General features: G+C 45.2%; 1 protein-coding gene across 1 annotated transcript in view; it reads left to right on the top strand.

Annotated features, from left to right (window-relative positions):
- Positions 1-15,437, top strand: part of LMF1 (lipase maturation factor 1) — a 308,607-nt gene extending 293,170 nt beyond the window's left edge. Inside the window, exons 9-10 of the mRNA XM_034783537.1 lie at positions 3,543-3,726; positions 15,321-15,437. Coding sequence (XP_034639428.1) covers positions 3,543-3,726; positions 15,321-15,437 — 301 coding nt within the window. The remainder of the gene's footprint in view (positions 1-3,542; positions 3,727-15,320) is intronic.
- Positions 15,438-26,364: the final 10,927 nt, after the last annotated feature.

Raw genomic sequence — 26,364 nt, 5'->3', positions numbered from 1 at the left:
TCTCTGCAAGTGTCCACATAGGCTAAATACTTATCACTGCTTTCAACTGCATAGGACTTGTTCCTCTATCTAACAGTTGGAAACTGGGTGGCTAGAATGTTTCAAAGAGTCGCATGGCAGCTCCTGCCCCATGGGACTGGCTGGGCTCATCTCCCTGCTCCAGGCACTGCGACCTCTGGGGTCCCAGCACCACTCAGGTTGGGCCCAGCCGTCATGATAAGGGGAGTCTGGGTAGGCCAAATTTGAGTGAGTGGCACTGCAACCCCATGAGCCAGGTCAGAGCTCCACTCACACAGGTTTGGTCCAGTCAGGGAGGCGGTAGGTTGCAACGCTCAGGGTGGAGAGCCAAGCCCAGCTAGCCCCACGGCATAGGAGCTGCTGAAGCCACCACAGTGGGGTGAGTGCCGGGCAGGATCCAACTGAAACCACCCCAGGGCCTCCGGCCCCAGACTGTGTAGTGGATCGTGATAGGTCATAAACATTTACAAATAGGTCCTGAGCCCAAAAAGGTTGAGAACCACTGCTTTAGAGGCCTGAGCCAAAGGATGGAAACGGCTCCCATTGATTTCAGTGGGTTGTGGATCGTATCCCAGAAAACAGCCAACTGTTATCAAAGGGGCATTATACAGAGAGGGATCTGATTGGCTGCTGAAGATTCTGGCTTAGCAGGTACCTAGTGTAACTACCCAGGTGTGTTAGGTCCTTGTTACAAAAATGTAACCTTTGTAAAAGCCATGTCACGCCGTGAGCGGTAGAACTACGCAGCAAGCCCATAGTCACACCGGGCTTTGAAATAATCTTTTACCCACCTTTCAAACAAGCAGACATTTCTATTCAGCCTCTGCAGAAAGGGAAGCTTTGAACAAACACGATAAAAAACCAAACCTCCGCATTTTAAAACATAGATGTGTTTTGCGTGACATGTGAAAGCCCTGTTTTGGAGGAGGGTTGGTGGGGGCAGGGTAGGAGTGGTGAGAACAAAGTTGTATTAATCCTTGCACCTCTTAGAGTGGTTGAGTCTTGGAATTATGGGAGTTTGTTGTATTTGGGTTGTTGTTTTTCTTTTTCCTCTTCAGTCTAAGGTTTTTGTTTCAACAGTTACCAGAACCGAAAGAGCATGTGATGAAATGCTGCTGTAATATGTTTGTAATTCCAGCCTATGTAAACCAATAAAAAGAGGATTGCAGCTCATAATGAATATACGATTATGTGAAACTTGACATATTTTGAATCACACAGTAGGAACCTACTTTTATTAGTAATTTGGTGTCCCTGATTTACAGTGTGTTTGTAACCATTGGGCAGCTAGCCACGGCTCATAACTCAGCCGAAGGTATCGTATGGGACTTGGCTGAAGAGTCCAGAAATCTATTAAAGGCAGGTAACAATTATAAGTTGAGATGAATGGCAGTCCATTCGTTGCAAGTGTCCATCACTGGAAATAAGCAAAGCGGGAGGGAATGGCTGGTCTGAGCTTTCAGTTTCTTGGGTTGGTGGTGGAAAGAGCAAGAGAGGACGGAATTAGGGGAGGAGTTTTGGACCAGTTTGATAGCTAGAATGATGCTGTTATGCAGACACCGTGGCAAACAGAGCGCTCCATTGTAGAGCAGCGTCACTGACAGATCTTTGGAAAAAAGCCCCTGCGGAATGGATTTTGACATGGGCGCCTCGCTATAGATCTCCTTTTGTGGCGTGGTGCTTGCAGTCTGCATTGTCCGATTGCCTTGCTGTTTGGAGGCTGGCAAGTCATAAGACTTAGGTCTGTGTGTGACCTGCCGTAAGGCTGGGGTGGTTTTTATATGTCTAATTAGGTACAGCCAGCTTGTTTTCCTTTTCTGTTTCTCTTGGCTTCAGTTGTGATGGCTCACACGCCGCCCTGCCCTGCTCGGCTGCTGAGCCATGGCTCCGTGAGACTTCTCCTCCAGCTGGGATGGCGAAACGCTTGGGCACTTTCAGACAGTTGTTAATGGTGCCCCAGGAGTAATCTGCTAGGGGGTGCTCCATATGGGGTGGGTTGTATATGCCAGCTGGCTGCCACATTCTAGAGCAGACATAACCAATTAACCTGGACGCGCTGTACGTGTATCCTGCCCATTGCCGCAGCCGAGGCTCAGCCTGGAACTCTAATGCTCCATGACCGGCAGCTCTACTAAGTGAACCTGAAGGAAGCCAGCCCGGTACGGGCTGTGCTGAGCTCGTCCCAGCTGGAAGCGTCTCTGCTGATCCTGCAGATGGAGTCACATGAAATTGCATGTGCAAATACCAGAGTCGGGGGGTGCCATCAGGGCAGCCACACGCGCAGATGACACGCATGCATTTTTGCACATGGGTCGTCACGAAAATCTGTGTTAGTGTGGATCACTTTTGTGATTGCCCGAATCTCCACTGTCCCACACGAGTCGTGCAGTCACACAGCTAAGCCTTGCATGCCAGAGGTTGTGCTGCCATTAGACTGTCAGAATGGCTGAGATAAAGGGATGCCCTGGAAACCAAGTAGGGGGAGAGGCTGATCTCGTGGTTAGGACGCCAGTCTAGGACTTGAGAGACCTGGATTGAATTCCCTGCTCTGCCTTGTGTGACCTTGGGCAAGTCTCTCTGTATGCCTCGATTCCCCAGCCATAGAATAGGGACAGTAGCACTGCCCTACATCACCCGATCGCCCACAGGCCACCGCCTGGGTTTCTTCACCCGGGGAGCTGTCCCTCCGGGTCTGGGTTCCCACAGCTACTGTCTCCACCACCGTCTGGGTCCCGGCTTCCTGCAGGGCCCTCTCCGTCTGGGTCTCTCTCTCTCAGTAACTGGCTCGGTGACAGGCTGGGTCCCAGCCTTTTGTGGGGTCAGTCCCAGTCACCGCCTCTGCCACGTTTGGTCCCACCAGACCTACCGGCACCTCTTCCTGCCACCCCTCAGTCCCTCTGAGGGAGCAGTGCCTCTTTAGATGGCCCAGTTCCCAGCAGCCCCAGCAGGCTTCCCTGCTCTAACTGCTTCCCGCCTCTGGGCTGCCCGGAACTTCCTGTGGTCCAACTGGGGTCCCGTCCCCTTGCCAGGACTGACGTGGACCTCTTGCGTTGGGCCTGGGCATATCCTCCACTGGTTCTCAAACTTTTGTACTGGTGACCCCTTTCACACAGCAAGTCTCTGAGTACAACCCCCCCCCCATACATTAAAAACACTTTTTTTTATATTTAACACCATTATAAATGCTGGAGGTGAAGCGGGGTTTGGGGTGGAGGCTGACAGCTTGCGACCCCCCCACGTAATAACCTCATGAGGGGTCCTGACTCCCCATTTGAGACCTCCTGGGATAAACACATTAAAGATGGTGAGGTCCTTAGGTGCGGTGGTAAGTACCTTCCATCGATTGGTTCTCAGCCGCTTGTCAGAATCAAAATGTTAAGCTGCTACCACATTTCACCTTAGCCGAAAAGCTAAAGGCAGGATAAAAGAAATTTTAGGCTAACGGGGCAGTTCCTTGCTGACTGTCAGTATTTAGGATTTGGCACAGCCTGAGAAAATAACAACGCAATGATTATTTCCCACAGCATTACTAAGGAACGAACTGAGATCATCTTCCAAGGTACCTCCAGCCTGGACCCCAATGATCCCATGGCGGTTTGGGAGGAGTATGAATTTAAATGTAAGCCTGGGGATTTGAAGAGGAGGCCGTGCCTTATAACACCATACCACTATCGTCTGGACTGGCTCATGTGGTTTGCTGCATTCCAGGTATGTACCTTATATGCCCTGAGGTTTGTGTGTTCTCTGGCCCAGAAAGAACAACAGAAGGCCAGAGAACAAGCAACATGAAACTGCGGTGCCCCTTGAGTAGACCACTACGTCAACAAATGTTTGTTTCAGGTGGTGTTGTAGTTGGTGGTGGTTAAACTATAGAAATAGGATCACACCTTGCTCTTATAAAGAGACCCTTTTCAGCTGAGGATTTCAAAGTAGCAATGCTCCTGTGCATATAAAGTAGTTACCGTATATACTCAATCATAAGCCGGTTCGTTTATAAGCCGACCCCCCAAGATGGATAAGTAAAAATGGAAATTTTTTATAACGCATTCATAAGCCAACCGTATAATTCAAGGGTCAGCAAACTTTGGCTCCCATCCCATCAGGATAAGCCGCTGGTGGGCCGAGATGGTTTATTTACCTCGAGCGTCTGCAGACAGGAAGTAAACCTAAGTAAACAAAGTGTCCTGGCACGCCAGCTGCTTACCCTGATGGGCCGGGACAGCAACTGGTGGGGAAATTTTTTTGGGGGGAGAAGCTGGGAGTCAGGGGAGTAACCACTCCCTAGCCCAGGACCCCCACACTCTCCCCATCCAATCCCTTCCCATCTTATCAGGGGAGGATGTCTCTGACCTGGCTGGAGCGGCTCCGGCAGGCTGGGCAGCGCGGCCGCAGCCTGCTCCGGAGGGCCAGACCGGGCGGCGCGGCCACAGCATGTTTTACAGATAGTATGCTTACAGAGCTCACTTTTCCCATCACTGAAATGCACCCACCTCTGGGCTGGAACACTACAGCTCACAGGAACACTTCACAGCACTTTAGGACAGTGAAGAAGGATGCTTTATGCAGTTGGAAGTGCAGGGGGAATTTAGGTAGGTAGAATGTGATTGCTCAGTTTGGAGCTTTGTCAGAACAAATGGGCTCTGCTCTTAGGAAAAACATGATAGGGTCTTTAATTTCCAGAATAGGTGAGCACTTCAGTGATTACAAAGAATATACAGTATCTACTGTGGATTTATTGCACATTCACAGGGGAGAAAAAATATGTGAAGCCCTAGTTTGAATTTCTATTTAAAAATAGCTTTCCAGCTTGTTTCTCGCAAATTAGAATAAATTAGCAACACATACTGCTAAAGTCACTCAATAGTTGTTTTTGTGACCAGGAGGAGAGGTACCTCCAACCAAAATATTGTGCGTCCATCCCTCAAGGAATGTATGTACGTGTCAATAAAGGATCACTTTTTAAAATTAAATGGAAAAAATGAATGCGGTTGAATAGGGGTTTAAGCTCAGTGGTGAATATGGCTCAGTTTTAGGTTAAAAAAAAAATTTCTCAGAAATAATAATTGTAAAAACACTTTGAACTTATGGAGGTAGTGATTTTCACCCAAAGATTTCCCAATGCGTTACAAACGTTGGCAAGTATAATTACTTTTACTATAAAAATAGGGAAACTGAGGCACAGAAAGGTTACGTGATTTGCCCAAGCGCACACAATGAGTCAGTGGAAGTCAGGTCTAGAACCAAGTTTTACCATTCCGAGTTACCTGCTCTAACTGCTAGACTCTAGTGTCTCCTTTCTGTCAACCCTTTGAGACTAAATCTTGTGTTCCTCCCTCAGTGGCAACCCAGGCAGTTGGTTTCGTTGGGAGTTTTGCTGAGTAAGGACTTCAGAATTTGTCCAAATATCTTTTCCCCCACATGTCACCTGCAAACAGATGGGTGGTTTTTTTTTTAGTGGGGAAACTTGCAGAATTGTTTCTCAAGCCTTTTTATTCTTTTCTTCAGTCTTATTTACATTCCCATTAAAATTTACAACAGAAGTTACAAAATCAAGGCTTGTGAACAATTACATAACATGAACCCACCCCAGAATATTTTATTATAGACATTTTCCTTCATCTTCTTGACTCTCCTCTGCCTCCTTCTCTCTCCTCCCCCCCATTTTCTGTCTTTGTGGTATTTTCATTTAGGCACCTTTTAGATTCTTCAGCAATGACATAAGCATCTCTCTCTGGCTATGGTTTTATATTTACCCCTCAAGTTTTTGTGTGCTGGAATTTCATTTAATCTGCATTAGGTATGCTTATCTCTCAGCAAGAAGACAGCAAAGGTTCAAACTCAAGCCAGTCCATAGCATTAAATGAAGATGCAGTGGGTTGAATGGAAGCGGTTGGTTGAAATCTCATTGTATTGTGGAAGGTTTTGAGTGTAGGAGAGAGAAACAGCGCTGAGATGAGAGAATGGCCGTTTCTTTCCAAGACAGGACTATCCCTATGGTTTTAAAATACAAAGTGTTCTCAGGTTTGAAAACAAGCGAGGACGGGGCATAGATACTAATGCATTGTTCGCAAGTGTTGGCAGTGATGGTGTTGAATGACACTGTTACACACAAGTTAGATCTTTCAGCAGACATAGACCTGGCATGTTGAGTGACACTGATATATGTGAACAGCTTGGGGGAGGAGCAGGAGAAAGAATTAAAGCAGGCCCATTTACATCTCTTCCTTTTAATTCAATAAAAGGTCCCCAAGGTGTGTCTCTCACACTGCCACACATGGGGCTACAGTTGTATTTGTGCATTCAAAGCTCTATAGTCACACATGTCAATTAATTACACCTCCACTAATTAAACTTGATGATTCCCCCATTGGCAGTAGGGACATGAACCAGTGGGTAAATGCCTACTGGTCAGTGTGTGTTTGTCCCCCCCCACCTGATCCACAGAAAGTGTAAGTTTATTACAACCCCCAGCGACCAAGCCTGGCTCGTTAGCTCAAACTGTGGAGACTTCTGCTTTCAGCTCTGGAGGCCCCTGATTGAGCCTCTGCTGTCAGCTAAAATGGCAGCTGTCACACATCCATCGGTTTCCCCAGTGTCACGTAGCTGGGAGCAGAACCCCGGAGTCTCTGTTGTCACCATCTCTGGGTGCATTCAAGTGCCAAGTGGAGGATGCTGGTAACTGCCCAGAGTTTTCCATCAGTTGCTGCTGCATCTTCTTAGACCTGACTAGAATTTTCCAGCTGAATTGCAGTGTTCAGAGGCTGAATTGCAGTGTTCAGAGGCTGAATTGCAGTGTTCAGAGGGTGAATTGCAGTGTTCCGAGTGAAGTAACAGTATTGCAACTGGGCTGTTGTAGAAGCTGAGTCGTGGTCCGCCTTCCCCAGCAATCCCAGCCTGCATTTCTGCTACCCCTTCTGCCACTCTATATTGCGGGGGGAAAGTGGGCTGTCAGTGGAAAAAATGGTCTGCATGAAGTGGGTTCAGATTCTGCTTAGAAAAAACATTGACAAAATGGGTAGAAAGAAAGAAGAAGAAAAAAAAACGCATATCCAGCAAAGAAACAGGGTGAAAAATGGAGAAGGAGCAGGGTGAAAAATATCATGACAAATAATGTAAATGCAGCGGCAAACATTTTCATATATGGATGCCCAAAATTAGGCACCTGAATATATAGAGTTAGGTAGTTAAATCTGTAGTCTGATTTTTTCAAAGGCCCTGAACACCCACAGCAAAGTTAAAGGTGGATGTAGAACCCTGGGGTTCTGGCTATAAGAATCTGCAGGCTTAGGATTGGGGACTGTAGACTCTGTGGTAGACACTGCTTCCTTATGGCCACTAGGGGCCTAGGCAGGGCTGCCACCAAAAAGTACCGAGAGGCTAAGACCTGGAGGAAGTCCCACCCTAAGGGGGCATGAATGACAGACCTGTGTGATTCCCTGATTGTCTGGCACTCTCCATATAAACCCGGAAGCCATTTCTGGGAGTTGCCTGAGCAATGCAGATCTCTGGTGTGCTTCCTTGCTGTGACTTGCCTAAATCCCGGACTCTCAGCCTTGGCCTGGCTTCTGACCCTGATCTTGTTTTAGTGTCGTTGGCTTAGAATCATTGCTGGCCTTGGGGCAAGACCTTAGCCCAGCCTGACCCCTATTCTTGCCACACACTCTCAATCTGATAGCAGACTCTGATTCTGTGGTTTTTACCTGGCCTGGCCCTGGATTGATCTTCAACTCTTCCGTCCAGATGTCGAGCAGCTCACCCCATTCCTACAGGCTGCCCACGATGTAGCCCTGACACTGACTCAGAACAAATGACGTTTCTGGCAGCACCTCTGAAAATTAGACCACTTATTTCTGGTCTATATTGAAATAGTGGCATAATTATGTTGGTTAGGGGGTTGAAAAAAAGTATATCCCTGACAGATGTTGCTATGCCAACATAAAGGCCAGTGTAGACGCAACTATGTTGTTGGAAGAGGGCTTCTGAGGACATAGCTAACTTCATTTAGGGAAAAGAACGAGGAGTATTTGTGGCACCTTAGAGACTAACATTTATTTGGGCATAAGCTTTCGTGGGCTAAAGCCCACTTCATCAGATGCATGCTGTGGAAAATACAGTAGGAAGATAGATAGATAAATAGATATAGATATACAGAGAACATGGAAAAATGGAGGTTGCCATACCAATTCTGACTAATCAATTAAGGTGGGGTATTATCAACAGGAGAAAAAAAACTTTTGTAGTGATAATCAGGATGGCCCATTTCAAACAGTTGACAAGAAGGTGTGAGTAACAGTAGGGGGGAAATTAGCATGGGGAAATAGTTTTTACTTTGTGTAATGACCCATCCACTCCCAGTCCTTATTCAGGCCCAATTTAATGGTGTCCAGTTTGCAAATCAATTCCAGTTCTGCAGTTTCTCGTTGGAATCTGTTTTTGAAGTTTTTTTGTTGAAGAATGGCAACTTTTAGGTCTGTAGTTGAGTCACCAGGGAGGTTGAAGTGTTCTCAGACTGGTTTTTGAATGTTATAATTCTTGACGTCTGATTTGTTTCCATTTATTCTTTTGCGTAGAGATTGTCCGGTTTGGCCAATGTACGTGGCAGAGGGGCATTGTTGGCACATGATAGCAGTGGTGTTCCTACACCACCAGAAAAAAACAGTCTGTCACCATAGGTTGCATCTACTCTTCAGGCTTTGCCAACATAGCTATGCTAGCATAGTCCTCATAGTGTAGACCAGGGATCAGCAGCTTTTGGCACGTGGCTCGCCAGGGGAAGCACCCTGGCGGGCCGGGCCGGTTTGTCGTCGGCAGGTTCCGTGATCGTGGCTCCCGCTGGCCGCGGTTCACCGTCCCAGGCCAATGAGGGCTGCGGGAAGCGGCACAGGCAGAGGGATGTGCTGGCCGCTGCTGTAGACATACCCTTATTTAGGTACCTAATTGGATTGAAGAGCTTAACCTTACGCAACTATGCTTAAAAATAATTGGCATTATATATACCATGTACAGAACATCCACTTGTCCCAGCCTACCTGTTGGAAGGATGGGTGTTTTTCTGTCCTTAAAACAAACCCCTTTAGCCAGGAAAAGGTTGGTTTTTGTTGCTGTTGTTTTTTAATTGAATCACCCTGGGTAGATAGCTTGGGGCGAGGGAGGGATGAGAAACCAGGGGAGTTAAATTCCAGGGGGAAAGTTTAGGAATTCAAACTGGTTTTGCTCAAAAATTGTTAAGGGGGCTTATAAAACCAGGCTCCTCCTGTCTCTGGATTACAGTTTATTTCTTTTATTGTTTTCCCAGTTTTCCCAGGCTGCCCGATGACTTTTGGAGCAGTGGGCCTGAGAGCTTTGCAGTTTATTGAAGGTGGTCAGTTAAGGAACTGACATATCCAACTCCTGACAAGCTGCAGAAAAGCTAGTAGGACTTGGGGGAAGAAAATTTACCATCCCTTTGTGCTGCGTGTGACAGGTTCCTCTTTGCACCTCATCACGTTTGACATATGACGCCTTCTTTCACTTGGGGCTTCCTGAGAAACTTTCCACTGTGGAGCATAACTACAGGATTTGCACTAGGGAAACACAGGCATGTTGACAGAAATAGGCCCAAAGCCTGTCATGGCTGACATGGGCCTTCACTTGTCACATGTTTGAATAGCTGGCATATCCGAAACGTTAGAAGCTCAGGGATTTTGTTCTGGAGCGTCTAACTCTGAAGTGCAATTTATTAGTTGACTACCACTTAATTACTGTCCTGGTCCCGCTTTAATTGCATGTAATATAATGTGACATTACTTTCCAAGAAATCGCTTTTATGATCTTAATTTTATTATCTAAATACAATATCCCTTTTCATTTGGTTTCTAAATCCCTTCCTTGTTTTGAATGTGCATCCCGTGGGTGCTGTAGCTCTGAATTAATGTCCTTCATTTAGCATTGGGAGGGACATAACCAATCCAGTAACATGTCTGTGTCGCTTCTTCCTATCTGCAGAAGAGAAAATCTGCAGGGGCATTGACATGTAGACATCAGTGTGCTTTTCTTTTTAATTTATTTCTTAGCAGCTGCTTAGAATGGGATTCCCTTTGTGCCATCTTCCAGCTGATAACATGGTCATGAGCATGTATAATATGAGTTATGTGAGACTTAACAGATGTCTCAAGAATATTTTGGGCTTGAATCCTACAAGCATTTATGTACATAGGAGTAGTTTTACTCATTTGAGCAGTGCCAATGACTTCATTGGAGCTACTCTCAGGAGTAAAGCTACTCATGTGCATAAGTGCTTACAGCATCGTGTTCTTGATCAGCTGCGGAAAGGATATTGTAACAGTACAATAATTTCTAGGCCACCATGTGACTTAAGAATCTGAGTCCGGTTCTGGCTGGAATTTCCATGGAGATGCTAGGGAGGAGGGGAAGAGGTAGGTTTACTCCTCCAGAAGGATCCAAGTACAATCCCAGTTCCTGCATTCAGAGAGGGCAGGGAGTACTCAAGCCAACGACCAGCTGTAACCCTAGCCTTCCCGAAGAGGGAAGGGTAAGACCAGGCAATGTGCCTTCACAGAGCTGGTCACTCGTGGTGGTGGGAGAACACGTTTCCCACTCTTTTGTCTTGGCCAAAGGCAATATGGTGAAGGCTGATTAGTGTTGTCATATTGTTGTAATAATGAGAGCTTTGTTTGGGAACTGGACAAGATGATATGTCTTTTTGGTCTAAGTAGCCGATGTTCGTGCTTCCATTGCTTAGAATTGTCCTGACTGGTCAGAACCTCAGCTGGTATAAATTGGCCTATGTCCATTGAAGTCAACTTAAGCCAAGATTTGGCCCAGTATTATTCCATGTATATTATTTATGTATATTATTCCATGTATATTATTCCATGTATATATGCTAAATGGAAAGAACAAATTGATACTTCAGGAGGAGACAGAGAAAAGCAGGAGAGCAGAAGACAGCCTGAGGAGGAGCAGGGGGCTAATGAGAGGGTTGCAGTGGGACATAGTGGGGCAGGACTGGAGGTACATGATGGGGTAATAGGGAGGCTGAGTGGGTGCAGCGGGCTATCGGGGGTACGGGAGGGAGGCTGAGTGGGTGCAGCGGGCCATCGGGGGGTACGGGAGTCTGACAGAAGAAGGGCACATGACTAGGGGGTGCCAGGGAATGGGGGGGCAGTGGGAACTGTCAGATGTTAGTCTATGGGGAATGTAGGAGGTGGGGCTGGGGCTGGGAGACTGGAAGCATGTGGAGGGGGAATGTGAGTAGGGGAAGAGAGTAGGTGTGTGGGGTTGGAGACAAGGAGAAAGGTTAATGATAAGGGAACGGGATGGATGCGGGGGGAGGGGATAGAATGGCAGCCCCCCTCCCCCCCAGCCTCCTCCCATGGCAGGTGTTACAAGCAGATAAGGAGAGTTTATACTCAAGCAGCCAACAGAGAGACCTGCGTTTGTGCATTTCAGGTTTTAAAAACTACCTGACAGTATTATGTATTAAATTCTCGTGGTTTGCTCATGGTTTTTGAACACTTGAGGTTGACAATAGTGTTTGAGCCGGCCGATCGGCTGAAATGAAATGTGTGCAAGATAAAACCAGAGAGATGGACGGGGGGTGACCTTTTTTTGAAAACTTGTCGGTGTAAAATGCTGTGGTTTTCCCGTCAGCATGGGACAAAACCCCCAAAGGATCTGCTGCTGTTTGAACGGCCTGCTATCTATATTGGGTGTGTTCCAGCCACTTGGTTCTCTCTCTGTTTCCCATAGCAACGGAAATAACAAACTTTGCCATTACAGAAGATTTGCCTTTTATTGATGCTCTGTGTTAATCACAGTCTTGCAGGTACAGCTGCTGGGTTTAGCTTTCCCACAGTGTCCCCTACTGCTTGCTTGAAACATCCATTTGGATACACATGTATAAAAGTCTTTTTATGGAACAATAAAGCTGATAAAACCACGGGTAGGTGAAATGCTCTTTATGGAGATGTGCTGGATACCCCTATTAAATACACAAGCTTCATTATTTCAGAGAAGGAGATAAATAGAGAGGGTCAAATTCTGCCGCTTGCAGTGAGTGGGTGCAACCCCCTTGAAATCAGTGAGCCAGATTCAGAGATCATTTAAATAAGGATGTAAATTGTACACGGGTCAGCAAATGGGTATAAATGAAAGAGAATAAGAGGTGACATGGAAGAGGTATGCCAAATGAGCATTTCAGAGAAGGTACATCAGGCCGGTGCTCCTGTTTTCCCTCTCGCCTAATACCAGAGTAAGGCACCAGCCAATTAAATAAAAAAAAGCAACACATTTAAAAATGATACAAGGATTTTTTTTTCACATGGCACACCATTAGCCTGTGGAACTCACTGCTACCAGATATGATTGAAGCCATGGTTTTAGGAGCTGAGAAAGAATTTGATATTTATAGAAATAGGAACATCTCCAGCTATATGAGACAGGATGTGATGTGTAATAGATGGAAACCTTCATGATTCCAGGCATAATCCAATCACTAGCTGATGGGGGTTAGGAAGAAACTTCCCCAGAGGTAGGTTATTCCATAATTGCTGTTTCAAGGATTTTTCCACTTTCTTCTGAAGTATCTGGCTCGGGATGTGTCGGAGACAGGCTGAACCACTCGGGCCAGATCAGTCTGGGGATTCCTGCAGTATGTCCCTACGTGAACACCTCTTGAGTAGTTGCTTTTCCTGCTCTGTACCCTCTCCCTACCACTTTGAGGCATAAGTCGCCTTCACCTTGCACGCCCACTGAGAGGCAAACAGAGTCCAGCCATGGTAGTGGTAAGGGGCACAAAGCAGGTAAAGCAGCTAACTGGAAGGTTAAAGACGAAGCTTCCAACACAAGCTCTCTACCGTCCCCTCCGCGCCCAGAGGAAATTCAGCAATCCCGGGCACAGACTGGGGGGCAAGTCACAGAATAGGCCAGATTCTATTTCTACGCGTAATCTGGTGCAATTTCATTGAATCCAGCGGCGGTACCTCTGCTATCACGGCCGTGTGCTTCAGAGCATTGTAGCATCCATTGACTTCACTGCAGCCCCTTACATCAGGGCTGAACTTGGTCCCCAAGTGTTTTTCCACGCGGTCACCCCTTCCGATCCAGCTCACTAGCAGCTGAAAGCCATCGACAGCTGAAGTCTGCTTGGTAGCCAGTGTGTGATGAGTTGATGGGTCTCGTGCCGGTTCCTGATGGACCTCAGAGAAGCCTCCACAATGATTAGCGCCGTCGTTGCTGATATCTCGCTAATGAGACTGAACCACCTCACCTTGGGGCTAGGTCTTGCCAGGGCAGCGCTGCTGTTCCCTGTTGGGACCCTAGGAAGGGTTTGAGGGGGCGGGGGGTCCTGTATAGGTGCAGCCCCACTCTCTGTGCTGTACCTGATCTGTGGATGCATAGAAGGCTTTGTTCCCCGGGTCTGTAAAGCTGGCGTTTTCAGTATGCAATGACACTTCCCCGAGGTGCATGACCAGGCTAATGAAATCTGGGCTCTTCTTACTCAAAGGACACAAGGGGAAATCACAAGGACATTCCAGGCTGAGTAAAACCTCCTGCGTTTGTCCTCTGTTTTGTGGGTAATGTCTGGAGCAGGAAGTCCTGAGTGCATCTTTGTTACTGCAGAGAGCCAAAGAATGTGTTATCCATTGGCTAGGGCACCAGGTTGGGAGTCAGGAGATCCAGGTCTTATCTTGGCTCTGTCACTGACTCCTGGATGACATAGGCAAGTCACTGCCTGTCTCTGCCTCAGTTTTCCTATATGCGAAATGGGAATGATGATGCTTACCCACCCACCCCCTTTATAAAGCAATTTAAGATCTTCATCTAAGTGATGGTTGAATGCTAAGTATTATATGACCGTCTTGCATAATAAAAGCAGGGATGGGCAAAGAGGAGGCAGGCATGTTACTGCTTGGACTCTGAAATCCATACCTACTTACGGATCTGTTGTCTGTTGGTAGCTTTGGTGTGACTGGAGAGCCAGCACATTCAGTGAGAAGGCAGGTGCTTTTCTCACCATCAAAAATTAGGATTTTGTAAGTCTGATATCTTTGCATTTTCCCTGCATTTTCCTGACACTGCTGCATGCTTTTGTGCTACGAAAAGGCAACTGTAACCCTTTTAGGTATGACACCACCATTCAGTGTCACTTAACTCTGAATCTAGTTCATGTGCATGTGGACCTTCTTGCCCCTGTAGTTTTAAATGAGACAGGATGTTCTCTCTTTCCTATATGCAAAATTTTCTTAAGGTGTTTTCTGCTTACTGCCGACATAGAGGAAGTATTCAATATAAATTTCCCTTGGAGAGATTGCGTAGCCCCATCTAGATGCACTGAATTTGTTTAAACATGCTGTGTGAAGCTGTCCAATGTTTACCCCACACATATGTTTGAAATTACAGTTGGCACTAGAGATTATATATGATGTGCCAAGCACACATCCTCTCCTTCAAAACTCACTTCTCGTGCAAAGGCCACAAATTCTAAACCACCGTGTTAAAGATGGGAGAAAAGGGAGAGAGATAAAACCACTCTTCAGAATGAACCTTCGTCTCGAGTCGCTAAGGGCAGTGGATGCTGTCTTCTTATTTATATTCTACAATCCTCAGATAGCTTGTGTCCTGTAATGCAACACGGTTGTGCAACAGTGTCAGGTGTTGGCTTCATAGCTATACGTGACACAGACATACGAAATGTTAAGGGAGAGTGCTGCGCTATTAGAGATGCACCCTTCAGACAAAAAGTTCAAAAAAGCCCCCTGTCTAGCAAGGCTGCCCCGGTGGCATTTCAGAATCCAGGGTTTCAGAAAGAGGATGGGGGTAAGCCCCAGTGTTCCAGCCAATATTCCCTTCTGTCACACAGGTTCTAGTGTCCAAGACTATGTATAGGCTATTATGCATTTAACTACATACTTCTTAGGCTGCCTTTTTTGCTTTTAAGTCCCTTGAGCACAATAGGAGACCACAATGATTCATGCTGTTACTTGTGGCAGCCAATAAGGTGCTACAGATCTTCACAAAGCGGCATTACCATGCGGGGCCCGTAGAGCAACATGCAAGGAATCACGTCTAGGCGAGGTGAGTTTAGTGCAAGGCTTACTGGTTTAGCTCAGAAAGAAAGCTCCGCTTTTGACAAACCAGGCAGATCTGTTGAATACAAATTCCGAAGGTTTCCAGCTTGCCACAGCAAGTCCAGCCACTGGTGGAGAGCACATGAGATTCCTTAATATCTATTCTCTGTCCAACAGTCTAACACTTTGGCTTTGTTTTTCTCTCCTTCCCACATACTCCTCTTCCGCCAGACCTACGAACAGAATGAATGGATAATCCACTTGGCGGGAAAGCTGCTGGCCAGTGAAGAGGCGGCATTGTCACTGATAGCGTTCAATCCATTTGAGGGCAAGGCACCACCAAGGTAAGCTGTTTCTATAAAGGTGACAGGTGTATCCAGACTCCATCTACAATATGCTTCTTTATAGCTCGGAGGTGTAAACATTGTTTCGTTTTAGTGTGCATTTTATTTCATGGGACACTGGTACCCCTTCAGTAGAGCAGTGCCTGCTGAAAAACTTACACTCCTTTTAACACCTTTAAACACAAATTTAAACACCTTTACCTCCTTCCTACTGCTCCTTGGGCTGACTTACAGTAAGCCAGCCGTCCTTAGGTAGAGAGAGTTCCCCGGCACTTGCATCAAGGGACAAGCATCGCTTCCCTGGCACAGAAATCTTGGCTGTTGGTGCAGCCTGTGAGCTTTACAACATTCCTCCAGCATCGCTTTGCGTGGTCAAGGCAAGAATACCATTTCCGGTGGCCGTTGAAATAATAGAGTGATTGATGATTTATTTATTGGAAATTTGGGGTTTCATCGAAAAAACGAAAACTAGCAGCCAAAAACTGAAAAATTGCTACAAAAGGCACATTTTTCAAAAAAGTTTCTTAGAAAATATTCAGCCAATTTTTTTTTTAATCAGCTTTAATAATAATATTTGGCCCTTCACTCATACTCTGATGTTCTCAGAATGCATTAAACAGATTCACAACACCTACGTGAACTAAACGTTCTTGTGAAGGAGATCTCGTGCTTTTCAGGTCTAACACAGAGAACCCCAAATTATCTGAGAAGGGACTTAGCACTTCCTAAGACTATCCATCAGAATACCAAACTCTGTTCTTCTATTACCTATATATATATGGTTATATATAATACACGTCTACCCCGATATAACGCGACCCGATATAACACGAATTCGGATATAACGCGGTAAAGCAGCGCTCCGGGGGGCGGGGCTGCGTGCTCCAGTGGATCAAAGCAAGTTCGATATGACGCGGTAAGATTTTTTGGCTCCCGAGGACAGCGTTATATCGGGGTAGAGGGGTGTGTGTGTGTGTGTGTGTGTATGTGTATGTGTATATATATATATATATATATATATATATATTAGGGCTGTCAAGCGATTTTACTTAAGTGCAATTCCCACCAACATAAATCAGAGCTTCCTAATATCAGGGAGTCTTCTGTTTTCCTAAAATCCTTCAGGCACCTTGCTCTGCTGATCTGATTCATCCAGATGATGCTTAGATACTGCATGGACAGGTGCTATAGAAGATTTTCCGATAGATTGACCAAATTCAGATTTGATTTTACCAAATTATCTACTCACCTAGCAGAACCCAGGACATGAATTCAACTTTAGTATGGGCACGTTACCCTCCAGCCATTACAATCCAAAACTTTACATGGAAGACAGTCATGGTTTGGAAATACACATTTATTCTCTTCGGAGCCTCTGACCTTCCCTTCCCACTAGCAATGCGAAGCAAACTGAGAGACAGTGTCCTACTGTTGAGAACAGGCTCCTACGATACATAGTGCATGGAGTATTACCCATAGCCAGGAGACTCTCAAACCTAACAGAGTTCCCATAAATTCCAGTTTATTGTCCGAGGCGTATTATTCGGTAATATCACAGTTTGTTCGGTTACACAATCAATAGATCTGTTACACCAAAATAATTACATGTTGGATGTAATCCAAGTGGGTTCTTGGGGAGCTTCCGTTAATTCTTCCAGCAAAAGGCACACTGGGATATATCAGGGCGTCCCTTCCCGCTGAATGATACAACTTTAATAATGTTTACTGAGGGTTTCTCGGCTCTGATTAGCCCTGCCTGAATTAGTTTTACAAATGAGGAACAGATCACTTATGTCGCCTGCCCAACTAGTCTCCCTGGGCCCTATTAAAAGGAACGGGGAGTAGAATGCGAAGCCTGTTCTCTGGTGTAATTTGGTTACCCCCTCACTCCTTGGCTTTTTGTGAACTTTCACTCTGATCTACTAGATGTTCCCTGAGCAAAACAGGACTGCGCCACTGGGCTCGGTATCTATTTGGGCAGCTTCTTATGCTAATTAATAGCACAGAGCACGTTGCTAACTGTCTAATGCAGGAGGGGTGAAACTCACCCTGGTGCGAAGGGCTCTCTCACAGTTCTGTATTTCCTCTCTATGGTACAGCAAAGGCACCCGTTCTAGGCTCCTAGATCCTCAGCCGTCACCTCGCTTGGACAGAGACCTGCGTGTCTCACTCCCTCGTGACTGGAGTTTTTCCAGGCTACACAGTTCCCTCTCCTACACTATGCTATTGCCAGCAAGCCAGACTGCCTAACTGGACCAGCGCCTGCACGTTGCTTACTCTTTGAAGGCTGTGAACAGTGCATTGCCAGCAGTTACAAGTTACCACGTCACCCTTTCTAACACACATCTGTCATTAAGGGGAAAGCGTTACAGAGAAAACCTATTAAAAACAAGAAAAGAACCTAAACACATGCTAATAAGCTTACCAGAGATCACCCCACCCACCCTCCGCTCCAGTGGGGGCTCTGGCAGGAGTCAGTCCTTCAAACCCCACCAAGGCGTTTTCTGTGGTTCCCACTTGATAACATGAGCAGATCAGCCTGGTTCAAAGGCTTGGGCCTTTGATCTCCACCCTTCCGGAACAGGCAATCAGCAAACAGTGAGTCTCTCCCCAGGGCATAGCTTCGAAAGGTTGGCGGTTTGCATACCTGGCGAAGGGCATTTGCATTCAACTCTCTCTAGATATTTCCCAGCAATTCCACTTTGCATGTATTGTCCCAGAACACCATTCCTGTCTGCCACATGGTTCAGTGTTGTCTTGTGATCATCCAGGCCCCCAATAATCCATAACCTTTGGACTCCAAAGATACTTACCCTTCATTCAACAAGGGTTTTTCAAGGGGATTGGCTCTACCCATCAAAGACACACCCCACACACTACCACCATTGAGTCCTGTATCTGGGCTGTGCAGGGGCACTGAGGCTAGCAGGCCTCGCAAGGATACCTCTGCAGAGGCCACAGGGGATGGGCCTGTTAATGCACAATTGGCAAGAATGAACTGGGATAACAGCCACGAGAGGACTGGGCGACAGCCCAGCTCACCGGGCCCGGTTTATGCAGGTGAATTTCTATCCCTGATCTCAGCAGACTCCATTTGCAGAGTTTGGGCTTTAACCGTATGGAGTTAACCCTTGGGGTACATCTACACTGGGATAAAAAACCCACGGCACCGAGGCTCAGAGCTGACTGAGAGGGGTCAGCTGACTCAAGCTTGCAGGGTTATAACATCACAGTGTCAACATTTGGGACACTCCCTCCCCCACATGACTTCAAAGCCCAGGCTCCAGCCGATGCCAGAACAGCTGCACTGCAATGGTACAGCCCCACGAGCCCAGGTCAGCTGACCTGTGCCAGCCGCAACCATGCCCCAGGGCTTTCTTTGCAGCATAGACATACCCTTCGCGTTCTCCAGCATGGTTCCTTTTCTAAAAAGTCCTGAAGGCCGGCTGCCTCGGGAGGTTACTAACAGAATCCGGAGCCGTTAGACACTGGCTTGAATCAGGCGCCCCTGTTGGCAGCAAGCAAAAGTTGTTACCGTCTGACAGCTGTGGGCAATAAACAGCTTTTGCAGTTGATTAAACAGCCAAAGTGTTTGATAATCCCAAAAGCTGTTTATTGCCAGGATACCCCCAGTGCCATAAACATTGTTCCTATTATACACCAAAAGCTCCTCTAACAACAAGCAGTAACAACTTAAAAATCAAGGAGAAATACATGTTGTTTCTTGCCTTGTTGCATATTCATCAAAGACAAGCTGTAACTGAGTGCAGGGTGACTTTAGAAGCAAGAGAATAACTGAGATGTGGTTGGGTTAATATTAAGTTTTTCCAGGCTGTGATCAATTACTGTGTTTTGCAGAAGGTAAGAAAATAGAAGATTTATGTATTTAAAAAAACCAAACCATTATCAACGTTAGCATCTCTCTTACTTTGTAAACTCTTCTGTGATGGTCAGTACATATTATATGTAAGGATGCATCCTAGGTTGGATATTAGGATGCAGATGGTTTTATATCACCAATGGGTCCTGAATGTGATTTTATAACTGCTTTGATGCCATCTGTTGAATAGATGGTCCTCTATATCTTGTAGAACACAGTCTTGAATCATCACTGAGCGACACCAGTTTTATACCAGTGTAGTCTCCGTTTTCACTTTTCTCCAATATAAACAGTTATTTGACCATGTGATTTTTAACTGTACTCTGAGGGTCCCAATACACTTTTGGGTGGTGTAAAATAATAAATAATAATAATTCAAAGTCTCATTTTGGATCCAGATCCAAATTTGCAGCTTTAGCCTCTCTTTAATGATCCAAAATAGAACAGTGAAATTTGCCAATGTTTGGGTTTGGATCTGGATTTTCTGAAATTCAGGAGTGTTTGGATTTGTGATTTTGGTTCCTTCCATTTTGAGGATAAAAAGATTCATAGATTTTCAGGCCAAAAGGGACCATTATGGTCATCTAGTCTGACCTCCTGTATAACACAGGCTAGAGAACTGCCCCCAAATAATTCCTAGAGCAGAGCTTTCAGAAAAACATACAATCCAATCCACCACGAGCCTTGGTAAATTGTTCCCATGGTTATTTACTTTCACCATTAAAAAATGTACACCTTATTTCCAGCCTGAATTTGTCTAGCTTCAACTTCTAGCCATTGGTTCGTGTTTATACCTTTCTCTGCTACATCGAAGAGCCCATTATTAAATATTTGTTCCCCATGTAGATACGTATAGACTGATCAAGTCACCCCTTAACCTCCTCGTTGTTAAACTAAATAGATTGAGGTCCTTGAGTCTATCACTGTAAGGCATGTGATAGATACCGGAGGTAAGTGGGGAAGCGAGATACCAGGAGGAAACACAAGGAGGAGGGTGCAACAGGGGAGGCCTCCTGATTCATACTGAGAAAGCAGGGCAATCGGCTAGTTATCTTAGGTGCCTGTTCACGAACACAAGAAGCCTGGGAAAAAAGCAGGAAGAATTGGAAGTCCTGGCACAGTCAAGGAACTATGATGTGACTGGAATAACAGAGACTTGGTGGGGTAACTCACATGACTGGAGCACTGTCATGGATGGGTATAAACTGTTCAGGAAGGACAGGCGAGGAGAAAAAGTGAAGGAGTTGCACTGTATGTAAGGGAGCAGTGATTGCTCAGAGCTCCAGTATGAAACTGGAGAAAAGCCTGTTGAGAGTCTTTGGGTTAAGTTTAGAGGCAAGAGCAATAAGGGTGATGCCGTGGTGAGCATCTGCTATAAACCACCAGACCAGGAGGATGAGGTAGACAAGGCTTTCTTCAGACAACTAACAAGTTTCCACATCACAGGACCCGGTTCTCATGGGGGACTTCAGTCACCCTGACATCTGCTGGGAGAGCAATACAGCAGTGCACAGACAATCCAGGAAGTTTTTGGAGAGAGTTGGGGACAACTTCCTGGTGCAAGTGCTGGAGGAACCAACTAGGGGCCATGATCCTCTTGACCTGCTGCTTACAAACAGGGAAGAATTGGTAGGAGAAGTAGAAGTGGGTGGCAATCTGGGCAGCAGTGACCATGAGATGGTCGAGTTCAGGATCCTGACAAAAGGAAGAAAGGAGAGCACCAGAATACAGACCCTGAACTTCAGAAAAGCAGACTTTTACTCCCTCAGGGAACTGATGGGCAGGATCCCCTGGGAGGCTAATATGAGGTGGAAAGGAGTCCAGGAGAGCTGGCTGTATTTTAAAGAACTCTTATTGAGGGTGCAGGAACAAACCATCCCAATGTGCAGAAAGAATAGCAAATATGGCAGGTGACCAGCTTGGCTTAACAGATAAATCTTCGGTGAGCTTAAACACAAAAAAGAAGCTTACAAGAAGTGGAAATTTGGACAGATGACTAGGGAGGAGTATAAAAATATTGCTCGAGCATGCAGGGGTGTAATCAGGAAGGCCAAAACACAACTGGAGTTGCAGCTAGCAAGGGGTGTGAAGGGTAACAAGAAGGGTTTCTACAGGTATGTTAGCAACAAGAAGTTGGTCAGGAAAAGTGTTGGGACCCTTACTGAATGGGGGAGGCAACCTAGTGACAGATGATGTGGAAAAAACTGAAGTACTTGATGCTTATTTTTGTCTTGGTCTTCACAGATAAGGTCAGCTTTCAGGCTGCTGAATTGGGCAGCACAGTATGGAGAGGAGGTGAGCAGCCCTCAGTGGTGAAAGAACAGGCTAAGGACTATTTTGAAAAGCTGGACATTCACAAGTCCGTGGATGCCAGCAGATTGAGGGAAGTGATTATTCCCCTCTATTCGGCATTTGTGAGGTCACATCTGGAGTATTGTGTCCAGTTTTGGGTCCCCCACAACAGAAAGGATGTGGACAAATTGGAGAGAGTCCAGAGAAGGGCAATGAAAATGATTAGGAGGCTGGCGCACATGACTTATGAGGAGAGGCTGAGGGAACTGGGCTTATTTAGTCTGCAGAAGACTGAGGGGGGATTTGCTAGCAGCCTTCAACTACCTAAAGGGAGGTTCCAAAGAGGATGGAGCTCGGCTGTTCTCAGTGGTGGCAGATGACAGAACAAGGAGCAATGGTCTCAAGTTGCAGTGGGAGAGGTCTAGGTTGGATATTAGGAAAAACTATTTCACTAGGAGAGTGGTGAAGCACTGAAATGGGTTACCTAGGGAGGTGGTGGTGTCTCCATCCTTAGAGGTTTTTAAGGCCTGGCTTGACAAAGCCCTAGATGACCTTCTGAGGTCTCTTCCAACCCTGATATTCTATGATTTCTGATTCTTTAATCATTCTCATAGCTGTTCTCTGAACCCTCTCCAGTGTATCAACATCCTTCTTGAGTTGTGGACGCTGGAACTGGACACAGTATTTCAACAGCGGTCACACTAGTGCCAAATAAGGAGGTAAAATAATCTTTCTACTCCTACTCAAGATTCCCGTGCATCCAAGATGGCATTAAGTGCTTTTGGCCACAGCAAAGATCTGGATCTGAATCGGTATCCTAAATTCAGAACTAGACAACAACCTCTGCTCTAGTATATTTTTCCTCATTGATGCTGCTTGTTTACTGTTTGCACTTCACTCAGCATGAATAATGAAGCTAGAGTGGTCAGTTTTCCTTTCTTAGCTCTTATGCCCCAGCACAATTCTGTTGAATTTGCACTTCTAGCATATGCAGCTGGAATCGTTAAAGAGACACTGTCAGTTGGTTTTGATCCAAAGTTTGTTCTGCTCTAAAACTTTTGCATGATTTCTTTCTTTTAATTTCAAAGTTAGCCAAGTTTTTGTCTGGATTTAAACATTGCCCCATATCTCTTGCTTCCCAAATCCCTGATCCTGCACCTGAACCAACGTGGCTGGACTCTTGCACCCATAGTCTCGTTGAACTCAATGGGGCTGCCCATGGATCTGTGGGATTACCTGTGCAGTTTGGACGGAGACCCAAACATGCTGGTACAGGAGAACCTGAGAGTGAAATTTACCAGAAACTGACTAATCTATTTTCAACCAGGTGAACTGAAGGGGGAAAGAACTGAAATAATTAAACACGTATTCCTTTAATTCTCTCAGTTGTAATCATCTTATGTATTATTAGTGGTGTAACACAAGTCATGATTTTCTTTTAAATATATATTTTTAAACTGGCTTGTGCCCCTTTTAAATCCAAGCAGAACTTGTAAGTAAAATACTAATAATACTTCCTTTTATTTTGGACAAGATTTTAAAAAAGTCCCTAGTGACATTGCGTGTTGCCATTTTGGGGTTCTTGAGACTTCTTGAAGAGGTCTGATTTTTCAGGAAATGCTGAACACCCACCCCTCTGTCAGTCAGGCCTCTTTAAAGTGTCTCAAATTGGGCACAAAACACTCAGGCACTGTAAATTACTAGCCACTTTTGAAAAACCAATAGTTAATTTCTTGGTTTTACAACCGTTTTTTTCCCCCACAAAACCTTAATTTGAACATTGACAGCAATAGTTGAAAACAAAAGATAATTTTTTTGGTCTCATAGGCTCCAATGATTCCCATAGTCAATGCATAGACTAAGAGCATCTACTAACCCATACGCTCCAGCCTACATCTGACTGCTACAAATCTTTAACACACCTTCTCTCCCCACCTTACTGCTAATTATTCTGCCCACCAAGATTCTGTTCCACTTCAGTAGCTGGGTGGAAAAATTCTAATTTTCCTACTACTTTCCTCCCATTCTAAAGGGAATTTTGAGACTTAATTATTTTCATTCCCTGCTAGACTAAATAATTAGGGAAAGGGACTGTTTTCCATAAGAACATTAAGTTCCATACTCCATAGAGTTTATTCTGCTAATGGAAACTCTACACCTCGAATAGCCAAGGGACTTTCAAAATGAGTTAATGCCTTCAAAATGAAATTTCTGAGACCAAAGTTTGTAGGTTTCTTTACAACTCTGAAAATTATAGTATTTTTTCAAGTGTGATAAACGTAAAATGAGAAACAGGTGACTGATTAAAAATGAGTGCATTGTTGAATGCGCAGCCTAATTGAGTGTGAAACTTTACTTCAAGCAAAGTGATGTTATTGGAATGTAGATGTACAAAATATTATTGTTCAGTGGATAGTTCATAAAACATTCGCCGTCTTAAATCTAAATGGTAGGATTTCAGCTAAGAAATGAATTCGTGTTGTAACATACCGTCATGGAAACAGAACTACAACCAAAAATTGATTTTGGTTACAGAAAGAGCAAAAAATTGTTTCCATTTTTGACTGTAAATATTCAGTGACTCTCATGTGTAACTTTTCAAATGACAAGCCCCTCTTTTTTCATTTCTTAGACCCACTTGCTTGGAAACCTGTGGGTTTTCATTTGAGTTTTATCCCGTCGTTGTAAACTTTGGTTGATGAAGCCTCAACACACAATTTAAAAAACTAGACCCTGACATCCAATTTTATTCCTATAGGCAATATCTTTTAATCTGATATTATTTGACTAGAAGAGCATTAGAGGTTAGTATTATGTAGTGTTCGTGTTCCATCTGTTTTATTTTCTGTGTCCTTGGTAGCCTCAGGACTTAATGGATATGGACTAGATCCTCAGTGGACATAAATCAGGATAGCTCAATTTAAGACATATCTTGTGTGTTAGCTAACATTGTATCTAATATGAGGTAAGATCTTCGGCAATATCTACACTGCGTGGCAGAGTTTGCGGCATGTAGGCTATGTGTAGCTACGCGTTGCAGTGAAAAGCAAGCTGTGTCATGCTGCCGGATCCTTTCTCCACTGCCGGAACCTTTCACTGCAGTGGGGAAGAGTTCCAGCACCGGGGACCTGGCAAACCCTTTTTAGCCGCTGCCTCCCTCCCTGAGAGAGCCTTTCCGTGCTGCCGAAGTCTTTCCTGCCGCAGGGAAATGTTCCAGCAGTCAGGAAGCAGCGGGATACGACATGGCTAAAAATATCAGCGTAGAGGGAGAAACGCAGCTCGAACGAGTAGAGAGCCATGTAGGGTATGTTCTTGGGTACAGACCCACAGGCACAGGCATGTCTTTACTCGCCTAGGCCGTGCCTCACCATCTAGATGGTTGTTTATACCCATGCTAGAGGGGCTACACACATGTGTACTCTATGTGCTGCTGAGAGAAGCATGCAGTGTAGATGTACCCTTAGGGAGGATGGAGTCGTTTGTCGTTTTCACATGAGTTAGCAGGTTGAGGTAAAGACTATGGGAGATCTTGAGAGATTCCTTGACCTGCTAACTTATATGAAAACCATAAACTGCTTTGTCTTCAATAGGAATTTACCTTGTGTTAGTTACCAAGTATTAGCTAACATAAGATAAGAACACACTTTTTTCCCTCCAAGTGAAGATCAGACCTTAGAGTCAATAGCTCTTTGTTTCTGGCCATTAGTTGGGTCAAAGACATATAGAGGGGAAATAACCAGAAACATTATATGGATACTATTTCATGGACTCATTCACACTGGCAAATGGAGTACATTTGTAGCATATGTGAAAATGAAGTGGCTACTGGAAACCTGTGAAACAAGTGGCTCAAAAATTTGGTGCAACTGCAGAGTCCAGGAGGCATGGCTGCTACCGAACAAAATTAATCAAAGCCAATAATTTCGGATGACCGGAGTTTGTACCTTTTGGGAAAAGGCGGAGTGGGAGGAGGCAGGCCCATGATTTAATTGCTCAGAGAAATCGATTGTGTTTCTTGCTTATTTGCACAATGTCGCTCTAATTGTTGAGTTTTTTGAGGAGCTCTTCACTGGGATTGTTGGGAAGGTGACAAAGATGTTACAGGTGTGTTATGGAGTCATCCCGTCATCCCATGGATTGGGGGAGCACTGCAACTATAACACCAGTTCCCTGTGATAGGAGCGGGGGGTGGGGGAGGAGAGAGAATACAAGTATATAATGGAGTTCTTCTCAAGTAAAGAGGAGAAACTGTGCAGGTATTTCATGGGGCTCTCCCTGTCAGACTGAAGGAACATCTGACATACTCTGGACTAGGGAAAGACCTTGCACATGTACAGGTTCACTCTGAGTTTTGCTGTGTCTCCCATGATAATTCTTCCATTTTACATTTACTTAATTGATACTGTGATTTGGAAAAACTTGGCCATTATAAAATCTCTGGGTCCATGTGAAATACACAACATTAACGCTGATCGTATGGAGGAAGTCAGTCCGAATAAACTCAAGCCACGGCTTCCCCCACCTCTAGTAGAGCTTGTCAAAAAAATTTCAACGTAGTTTTTCATCGAAAAATGCAATTTGGTCAAAAGCAAAGTGTGTTGTGAGAACATGTCAATTTCAACTAAATTTTCAACCAAAAAATCAAAACGAATCATTTTGACTTTCTTGTTTCGTATTGATAAGGTGAAATGTTCCATTTCCGCTTCCTTATTTCATTTTGTTTTGACTTTTCAGTTATGTTAAAATATTAATATAAAGA

This window comes from Trachemys scripta, chromosome 10, assembly GCF_013100865.1.
Source record: "Trachemys scripta elegans isolate TJP31775 chromosome 10, CAS_Tse_1.0, whole genome shotgun sequence".
In the NCBI taxonomy this organism is placed as follows: domain Eukaryota; kingdom Metazoa; phylum Chordata; order Testudines; family Emydidae; genus Trachemys; species Trachemys scripta.
The sequence above is the reverse complement of the archived record's forward strand: the minus strand, read 5'-3'. Positions and strand labels throughout refer to the sequence as shown.